The sequence below is a fragment of the Lactuca serriola genome, chromosome 3, assembly GCF_051521515.1.
Source record: "Lactuca serriola cultivar US96UC23 chromosome 3, Lser_US96UC23_V15, whole genome shotgun sequence".
Lineage (NCBI taxonomy): Eukaryota > Viridiplantae > Streptophyta > Magnoliopsida > Asterales > Asteraceae > Lactuca > Lactuca serriola.
In genome coordinates, this window is record NC_136410.1 from 5,926,223 (window position 1) to 5,936,857 (window position 10,635).

Below are 10,635 nucleotides of genomic sequence, written 5' to 3' on the forward strand. Positions count from 1 at the left end.
ACAAACTCTTCATTTAATTGTCATGTACCAAATTCCTTCAATATTTCTTTTATGTATATTTCTCTGAGCTTCATTTGCTTTGACGTCCAATGACAGATAATTGGATTTTTTCTTTGAACATTCATTACCGGTGAATGGACTCTATCCACATTAAGCAAAGGCAAAAGAAGAAATAATTATTATTACAATCATATGCTATTAAAAACATGATGAAATAAAATAGAAGTTATTAAACGTACCACTAAAAAAAAGCATATGGTCCAAAAAAATTATTATTACATGGTCCAAATAAAATGACTGTTTGGTTTTAACCAAACAGTCAAACAAGTAGGAGCACCAATCAATGTTGCTTATGTTTGTTATCTTTGTTATGTAGTTTATGGGATATATGTTTGCTTTTTTAGCTGAGCTTGATTCTATAAGATAGTTGATCAACAAAGAAATGAAGTTCATCTGGAAGTTCATATTCACATTTTCGGAGGCGACAATGTTCATCTTTATCTCGTGAAGTCTTATCTTTTTTTTTTGTTATAAAATTGTTCTGACCATTCTTCATAAGTTATATCATATTCTTTTTGAAATGGAAGTTTTGAAAAAAAAATTATTTCCCAAAGGAAATCCTAATATTTGATTGACTGATTATCTTGTAACATCAATCACAACCCCATTTTGAAGAAAAATTTTCATTGTTGTCGGATTAAACTTCTCAAGAATAAAACAACTTAATGCCCCTGGGACTTAAGTCATCTTTATCCTTAATAGTTCCCTAAGACCCATATTCCTCACACAATCTTTTTCAAGTTTGTTGAAACCTTGGATAACTGATAGTGAAGCTCCAGGTAAGCACGTATTATCAAATACAACAATGAATGATTTGAAATAAAATTTAGTGATTGATTTCAAAGAGTTATTTAACTGAAAAATAGGAAATATAATTACATGTGAGTGATTTATTTTATGTATATAAAAGATGGTAATCACATGTGATTATACCAGACTGTTTTCTGTTTATCTGTATAATCATATGTGATTGATTTCAATGATTTGTTTTTCAAATCATATATTATTTTATTCCACTACAAGAAAAAAGGCCTTTTACGACGCGCAAAATACGACGCTCATTGATCTATGTTACGCAAAGGAGAGTGACATTAGAAAAATGTGATCTCTTCAAAAAATTTTAGGATAGAAGACACGCATTATTGCGCGCCCTTAAATTAGTGTCTAAAAAAAACACGGAGGGCACCTATAATAAAATGTGTGTCGTCTAAGGATGTCGCTTTATATTTTTTAATGGAACGCGCGTTCCATCCTTTAATAGTGGGGGAAAGGGGGAAATGAAATTCTGAAAAAATTAAAAACCCGCCAAGCTCTCCTCTACCTTCTTTCAATCGTTCTTCTCTCTCTCTCTCTCAATCAAATACCAAAAATCGACTATTGTTGGAACTAGGGTTCCGATTCTTAGTGAAATCGAAGGTTTTTTGGTCACCAGGCCATGAAATTGATCAAAGGGGTACAGTTTTTGGAACCATGACTATTGTTGGAACTACGGTTTTAGTTCAAAAACCCTTCATCTACTTCCCTCGATCTTCAGTTCCTCAAGTACTTTCTTAGCCTCTCAATCAATAGAAGAGCTGTATTACAACTACAAATTTAGAGTGATTTCCATATCAAGTAGAACAATAGCTCCATTAAAGTCAAGGTCTCGAAACTCCATGGTCAATCACCATCGTTGGTTACTAACACCACCATTTGTATAAAAACCCTAGAACCACCAGGCCACCCTTTTCCTCCATCCATGTCCCTCCTTTCTGTCTATCTCTAACAGACCACTGCAACATCACATTCACTTCTCCTGGCATGCGACTGCGACTCCCAAAAGATTTAGTGTTATGCTCGATGCTTCTCAACAAAATCGATCGAGGTGTCGGCGCTCCTATCTCATAGAGATTTAGGGATTTCTTGGTTCAAGGTATCGAATCTCAGACATCAACGACTTTTTTTGATGACCCGGTCAGATAAAGACGTTTGATGAACTAAATTTGTGTATCTGACTCGGAAAGCTTAATCTAATCGGGTAAGATGGAAAAAATCGACTGACTGAGAAAGGAGGAAGAAAGGGAGAAGGGTTTCCAATTATACCCTTGCCCTACCAAAGGAAGAAATCAGCGACTCCATCGTTTCTTCTCCTACTTCAATGCCAATTTTCTTCTCCCGCAACAACCAATCGTCGACGATCCTCTTCTCATTTGTTCCAATTTTTTGAAGTCTCCTTCCCCTTCTCATCAGGTACGCTTCTTCCTTTTTCCTCTTCTCATCAGGTCCGATTTTTTGATAATATATAGGTTTTGATTTATGATTTTTCTGTTGAACATGTATGGTTCTTCATTGAATTCTGAAAATTTCTCAAAGAATTTAGGCCCTGTGTTCAATTTCATCATATTTCTTTTGTTTTAGACTTGTGCTCAATTTCAAGGAGGGAGAGAAACCTGCGATATTTGTTGCTCTTATTTTCTTGATTTGCACTTAGGAACCATTGGTGTTACCAGATAGCAGGTTACCATGTTCTGCTGTTAAACTTTTCACCATTCCTAATGAATTAAAGAATACTAAGAATAAATGACAGTATCCGTAAGGTCGGGGTGTCACATATAAAATATCAGGATATGAAAGTCACATAACTTATTCTCTCTGCAATAAATGAAAAAGCACCAGTCAAATATATATATATATATATATATATATATATATATATATATATATATATATATAAGAATCAGTATAGAATATTAATGCGGGAGTGTTTGTAGCTTTTTGGGTGTGCATATCTTGGACCATTTGGGCATTTCTACCACTTATTGTTGGATAAGTTGTTCAAGGGCAAAAAAGACACGACAACAATTGCCAAAAAGGTATCCTAAGAACCTTTGATAATAAGGATAACAATGGAAATTTACAATCTTACAACTGAATTATATGACACCTAATTCGCGATTTGATCTATATATTTGTAGGTGTTGCCTGAACAAGTGACATCTTCTCCATGGAACAACTTGATTTTTATGCTTTACTATGGGCTTGTTATCGAGGGTAAGGTCTTTTTGGTTCCTTGTTTGAATAAATATGTTGACTATAATTATTTTAGTAGATAAAAGATTATGAATTGGTTTAATGCTAATGGTGGTGTTTGGATGTATGATTTGAAAGTTATTATTTTGTTTTGAAAAATAACAAAATCATGAGTAATGATAGAAATAAGTTTTTCTATATAATCTGTAAATAAGTTTTCTTGCATTTAACCTTTTTAAAGTTGATATCATTTTTCAACTTTAAAGTCATATAATAATTTATGGTCATGTATATATATGCAGGAAGATCATGGATCCAAGTGACATCTAAAATCAAGAAGGAATACCCCACAGTACAATACGCAGCTGCCATGGCTTTGCCACCTTTATCTATTCGAGGTGATTTGGGAGTTGTTTCTACTGCTGGAGTTAGATATGCATATCCACTCCTAAAATCATTTGCAAAAATGGGACCTCAAGGTGTTCTTGGTGCCACAAAGCTTTTACGCCCTTTTTCAGAAATAGTTGATTCATTGGGACTCAAAGATCCTTTCATTAGAAATTGGGTGGATCTTTTGTCTTTCTTACTTGCTGGAGTGAAATCCGATGGTGTTCTTTCAGCAGAAATGGTACATAATCATATCATACATTAAAAAGTTTCTTTTAAGGTAGTTTTACTTTTTGGTATGATGGAATTGAGGAAGGAATGGAATGGGCTATTCCATTACCACATGTCCTCATCCATTCTATTCCTTCATATTTTATAGTTCTCTAAATGTCTCTAAATGTCTAATCAAACAGAATCCATTCTATTCCTTCATATTTTATAGTTCTCTAAATGTCTAATCTTTTGCCTGTATATATATCCACATATTTGCAGATTTATATGTTTGCAGAATGGTATAAACCAGGTTGTAGTTTAGAATACCCTGTTGGTGGAACTGGAGCACTTGTTGAGGCTCTTGTTCTCAGATTTTCCTTCTGATAAACTTCCAAAAATGTCAGAACCTTCACAACTTATGACAGAAAATACACGTTCTGATCTTTATGTTGCACTCCCTGTTCTCAGTCAAGGAAAGAAATGGGTCTTACTATACAGGTAAAATTTCATCTTCATCATATTTTCAGTTTCACATTATTCTTGAATCTTGATATATCATTATCTTTTTTATATGTTAGTACATGGAGGCATGGCATATCTCTTTCAACCTTATATAGAAGAAGCAATCTTTGCCCTGGGTTAAGTCTACTGGTAATGTCTTGTCTTCAGTAACTATGCAAAATGTCAACTTTACCCTTTAACTGAAACTTGATTAAACATTTTCAGGTTGTTGGAGATCGTAAAGGTGCAGTGTTTGGTGGTTTAGTTGAGGCACCTTTGAAACCATCAACAAAGAAAAGATACCAGGTTTGTAATTGTTTAATTAAGTTCGTTTCTCTATATGTTGACAAAAGACTTTTCTACCCTTTTTCACTATGATGAGTAAATACTATACAGGGATCGAATGATACATTTGTGTTTACAAATACACCAGGGCGTCCTGTTATATATCGCCCCACAGGTACTGCATTTTCTTGATAATATATAAAAAAATCTTTTATAATTTTAATATTTATTTGGGATTTATTATGTTAATTGTGCATTTATTAGGGGTGAATCGGTATTTTACTCTTTGTTCAACTGAGTATTTAGCGCTTGGTGGGGGAAATCATTTTGCATTGTATCTCGATAGTGACTTGTAAGAGTGTTGCACTTGCATCATTCCTATTTTTCTTTTTGAGGGATAATATGGTAATTTGGCAATTTGCATATTTTTTTTTCCCCAGATTGAATGGGTCAAGTTTGGCCTCAGAAACTTATGGTAACTCTTGTTTGTCACACACCCAAGAATTTGAAGTGAAGGAAATTGAGGTGCTTTCTCTCACTTATTTTTGCAAAAATTACATTTTTGGTCCTCGAGTATGGCTGATTTTGTTCAATTTGGGTCCTACAAAATTCTCTTGCAAATTTGATCGTTATTTGAGGTTTTTGTAACGTTTTTACTCTTCGTTCCAAGTAAAATGAGTTGGGACTAAAATTGAAAAGATCAGCAATACTCAGGGACCAAAAATGGTCATCTTACTTAGAACAAGGACTGAAACTCTACAAGAAATTTCAAAGGACCAAAATTGTAAGAGAATTTTTGGGGACCAAAATTGTAAGAGAATTTTTGGTGTACCTTTTAACTTTTATGGATGACCTATATAATAGTGATAACTACAATTAAACAAAGTAGCATCCACTTCTCAGGTTTATACTGCCCCTGATTCTGCCTGGTATAAAATGCCTAAGTCTAGAAGGTGAGCTTTGTGGTTGGACATGCTTTTACATTGGTGTGGCTGCTGTTGCTTTTGGATGCTCTTATTATCACCTCAAACCAAATGATGGTCACCTTGTTTGGGATCGTTTGCTTGTAAGTTATATCATTCCTCATATTTAACAAATTTCAATATATAAATGATTAAATTCTCATGTTTTCTGTACTTTTTTACTAATTTACAATCACAGGGACAACATATGCAAATGAGGAATCTTCACGATCACATGCCATTCTTCGTTCATAAATCTTGCAGGAAATGAAAGAGGTGCAGATACAACTGATAATGATAAGAAAACAAGGTAAAGGTTGGAATATAGAATGGAATGGAGTGGAATGAGTCATTCCATTCCATTTCTTCCCTCTCTATTTTTCTCTCTCTCTTTTATTCTAATGATCAAAGTTCTTGTTTTTAATATCAGTTTCCTTATTCTCTTTTATACTTGATGCACCTTTTATTTGCAGGCTTGGCCTGTGCGTACTCCAAGGCCTGTTGCTTTCAAGCTTGTTGCTGATACCCCTCTTCTTACTGGACAGGTGAGTTTCAAATCTTTTTGTTGTGGATTTCTTATAGTTTCTTTTTGTTGTGGATTTCTTATAGTTTACTTAGCTTCTTAAATCAAAGAGTATAAAGCTTTCCTAATGTGTTCTAATAATTAAGAAAACGGTGTTTTTTTGAAAAATACTGATGGACTTTGCTATTTTGTTGTATGGTGTATTACCTTGGATATAATTTGTTTTTACAGTTTTCTCTTTTTATTTAATTTAAATTTGGATATAAGTTTGTAACACATGGGATTTATGATTGCAGCAAACAATCTTTCTTTTCTTTCTAGACATGATTAAAGGCATGTTTTTGGCTGTAGTTATTGGACCACATGTTGTGGTTGCCATCATTTTAATAGTACAGGTATTATTCTATCTCTGAGAAATTTCATTTGCCATGTCATCAAAAGCTGCCAGATGGACTATTATCTTTCATGTTTGAGTTGGTTCTCAACTTGTAGAAGAATAACATAAAATATTTTGGCATCTGAGTGTAAAAAATAATATTTGAACTCATAAGTTCCTTAATAATACTTTATTGTGTTACATGTACTTTATTACTTACTCATAATATATAATTCAATCTGATTATTGATTATATATTATGAGTAAGGAGAGCATTCTAAACATTCTGGAAACTTTAAAAGAAGAGGGAAATAGGCTCTTGTTCAATGCTTTAGCTGTGTTTGCTCTAAGGGAGATCAACTTATCACAAGTAAGTTACTGTTTCACCCTTTTATTTAATATTTTTGTGATTGAATGAAAGTCTTAATGAAAGTAATTGACAACCTTTCTCTGTAAATGATGTTGTGATTGTGGGAGAGGTGTTGTGTTTTTCTCTGTTGCTAGGTAACCTTCTCAACAACAACATTCTACTTAAGCAGGTGAGTAATCAAGATTAAGGGAGACTTGTAATCATGTTTGACATTCCTTTCCAGCAAGAAAAAGAGTTGTATGATTATTTGTTAGTTTTATAAGAATGTATAACCCATGTTAGCAATGTTTTATTTTTGTTTAACATTTGAATGATTCTTTGTATGACATTACAATTTGTGTAATTTATTTTATTTTTTGAGTATGAAATTTTATTTTATATTATGCAATGGATTGTATTTTTTGTATATGGTATTTTATTTATAGTATGAGAAATTAAATGCAAATTTAATTTAAAAATTAATAAATATATAAATTTTTTTTTTAACATTTAAATTTACGATATGCAAAAATGTGTGTCATCTTCATTTATGACATGGCCTTTCTTGACAGGGGCTTTCTTGATACGCAATGCGTGTCATTAACACGCGCGTCGTAAGGTTACGACACGCGAATGCGTGTCATCTTCCTTTATGACAGGGCCTTCCTTGATACGCATTGCGTGTCGTAAACGCGCGTCGTAAATGAGCGTCGTAAATGAGCGTCGTCTCTCTTTATGACAGGGCCTTCCTTGACACGCATTTGCGCATCGTCTGAGCCTTTTACGACGCGCAATGAGCGTCGTAAAAGGCCTTTTTTCTTGTAGTGTTCATATATAACATATGTTAATCATATTCTATTTAAAACAAAATTTATAAAAGTTGTTATTCACCAAGTTATACCTATTTCTGATTGTATTGAATTGCTTCTTCACAATCTTCTTCCTTCTTTTATTAATCTCCATTGTTTCAGAACCTAAATCTTCATATTCAGAATCTAAATCTTCATGGAAATTCTTAACTTGAACTTTTTTTAATTCTTTTTGCTTTTCTGGTACATTCAAAGTTGTTTTGTAAATCATATGTTAATACATTTATAATTAACCAACAAGTTTATAGTAAAGTAATAATAAGAAAATAAAAATGATTAAACAAATTCTTAATAAATAAGCATATATTATTCAACACACATTATAATCACATGTTATTGAAGTAATAAGTTTTCCAAACAAGTTTTAATTACATTTGATTAAATAAGTTTAATCCTAATTATCCCGTCGTCGTGTTTTTCTTTTAACCTCTTTTCCGTTGAGTCTTCTTCACTTACTACTTTTGCTTTTCTTTTAGTTTTTCCTGAAACATATAAATATAGATATAAATAAAAATCGATAAAACGATGTACTTATAATAAATAACATGTGATTAAATGTATACAATATGCTAATACATCTAAAGTTGTGATTGAATTATACATTTATCTTTCTTTTCTTTGGATATTTTCTCAGTTTCTTGTTCTTTTGTAACCTTTTTTCCTTTATCTTCACGGTTCTATGAAAACATATATAACCATAAAATTACATATCATTAAACCATATAAGCATTTAGTATTCATATAAGATCATGTCAAAGATCATATGCTAATCACATGTGATTGAGTTATACTTTTGTCATGTTTTTGTTTAGACTGCTTTTTTGTTGTTTCTTCTTTAATGACTCTTTTTCTTTTTCCGTTATATTTTTCTGAGATATATAAATATAGATATAAATCACAAACTATAAAACAATGTTATTATAATAAAACATACATTGTTATTTGATAGATGTTAATCACATGTGATTATATATCTTTTGTATATATATAAAAAAGATCGTAATCACATTTGATTAAAAAATAGTGTGTTATGTTTATGTGTATAATCATATTTGATTGAATTATACCTTTCTCATTCTTTTCTTCCGTTCTTCTCTCTATTTCTGCTGGTTCAATCTCCTTTTTCCCCTTTTCTCCTTTTACGTAGGATTTTTTGAGATATAAAAATACATATTTAATCAGAAAATCACAAAGTTAATTTCATGTGATTATATATCTTTTCTATATATAAAAGATTACAATCACATATGATTAAAAAAGAGTTGGTTATGTTTATATATATAATCATATTTGATTGAATTATATCTTTATCATTCTTTTCTTCTGTTCATCTCTCTATTTCTGCTGTTTCACTTTCCTTTTCTCTTTTTCTCCTTTTTGTTTTGGATTTTATAAGATATAAAAATACATATATAATAAGAAAATCACAAAGTCAATTTTAATCACATGTTATTAAACAAAGTTATGATAAACAAATACACATTGTTTATAATATATTTTAATCACATGTTTAACAAATACATAATATATAATTATGATTTAACCAAAATATGATAAATAAGCATATAGTGTTATGTTTATATCCATATAATATATTTGGGTTCATATTTTTGTTGGATTAGTGTCTAAGATCGTAACTATATTTGGTGTGTACTTGACCCGATTATGCATGGTCCTTTTGGGTTGCCTTCACCAAAGTAACTTGACAGGATGATTTATGGAGAAAGATGATTAATTATGATTTATTAATATATTATATGAATAATATATTAAAGGAGAAATTATATTGTTTAATTAATATTAGTTAAGAATTAATTGATAGTTAGTTTTGTGACTAAAAGACATTAATTAAACTTATGGGACTGGAATTGTAATTATAAGATAATTGCAATTGGGCTATGGATCACCTTGGAACATAGGTTGGACGAATTCTATGGGAAGCCTGTAAGGAATTCGTCCAATGGGTGTTTTAAAGGGAGTCCATGGGCTACTTAGGGCCTAAGCAGTCAAATTAGGGTTTCCTAGTTGAAAACCCTAATAGCCTCACTATATAAAGACCCTTATAGCCCCAAAAACGAGGGGAACTCATTTGGAAGAACCCTAGGTCTTTTTTGGTGCTCCTCCTCCTTCTCATAAGTCATTCTCTTGTTTGTGGTGTTTTTAAGCCATTAGAGGAGTAACACTTGTGACTCTAAGCTCCAAAGACAAGAAGATTTAAGCCATTGAAGAAGTGGTAATCATCTAGATCTGTTCTTATGTGATAATTTCGAAATGCATATGCTAGATTAGGGTTCTTGAGTCTTGGATGAATTGCATGTACAATAGAGAAACCTAGATCCAAGCATTAGGGTTTGCATGAGCACATATGATGTTCTTTTAGCTCAAACCCATCAGTAGTATCAGATCCAGGTTGGTTTCTATTGTATTGATGCTTAGTGTTTCATTCTTGATTGCAAAGTCGAGTTTTTGGCCATCTGCCTGACAAAGTCGTCGAGTCCCAATGTGGACTCGTCAAGTAGGATGAACTCGGTGAGTCCATATGGTGACTCAGCGAGTCTGGCTGTCAGACAGACGGATTTTCGGATTTTTTTTGCCTATTTTGACTTAGGATAATTGCCATAAGTGTTTCAAATTAATAAAATACGAATTTTATTAATTCCTTATGATTATCTTTGTCAAAATAAAAGATTTTGGTCATCTAATTAGATAATAGTTACCTTGTTTGGTAAATGTTAAATTATTTGAATTATTTGGTCAATTATCTTACATGAAATTGGATTAGGTAAAAAACTAGATAATCTCCAATTAATTGTTTAATTGCCTTATTTGTATTTTGATCTAGATAGTTTTGAAAGGTTTCAAAACTTTCCCTCAAGTTTTGGAAATTAATTTTTGATTAAAGGTTTAATTTTGAAATTTTAAATTCTAAAACCCTAAGTTTTGAAAAGTTCAAATTACACCCTTATGGTTTTATTAAATTAATTAAGTGTATAATTAAAAGAGTGTTAATAAATCCATAGTGATATGGTTTACATTTAATTAAATTAAAAAGTGTAATTTATTAAATTAGACCACATAGTATTTTAAAAAGTGTAAAATAC

General features: G+C 31.5%; 1 protein-coding gene and 1 long non-coding RNA gene across 2 annotated transcripts; both read left to right on the forward strand.

Moving 5' to 3' along the window:
• Nucleotides 1-3,559: 3,559 nt before the first annotated feature.
• Nucleotides 3,560-5,118, forward strand: LOC145094244 (uncharacterized). The gene is made up of 7 exons (XM_079032535.1): nt 3,560-3,697; nt 3,949-4,167; nt 4,248-4,320; nt 4,396-4,476; nt 4,567-4,630; nt 4,720-4,807; nt 4,896-5,118. The coding sequence occupies exons 2-7, from the start codon at nt 4,067-4,069 to the stop codon at nt 5,101-5,103; spliced, it is 615 nt and encodes a 204-aa protein (XP_078888661.1). The 5' UTR covers nt 3,560-3,697; nt 3,949-4,066; the 3' UTR covers nt 5,104-5,118.
• Nucleotides 5,119-5,622: 504 nt separating this feature from the next.
• On the forward strand, nt 5,623-6,316 carry LOC145094245 (uncharacterized). The gene is made up of 3 exons (XR_013703238.1): nt 5,623-5,727; nt 5,891-5,962; nt 6,237-6,316. It is a non-coding gene; the product is annotated as an uncharacterized LOC145094245 (long non-coding RNA).
• The last annotated feature ends 4,319 nt before the right edge of the window (nt 6,317-10,635 follow it).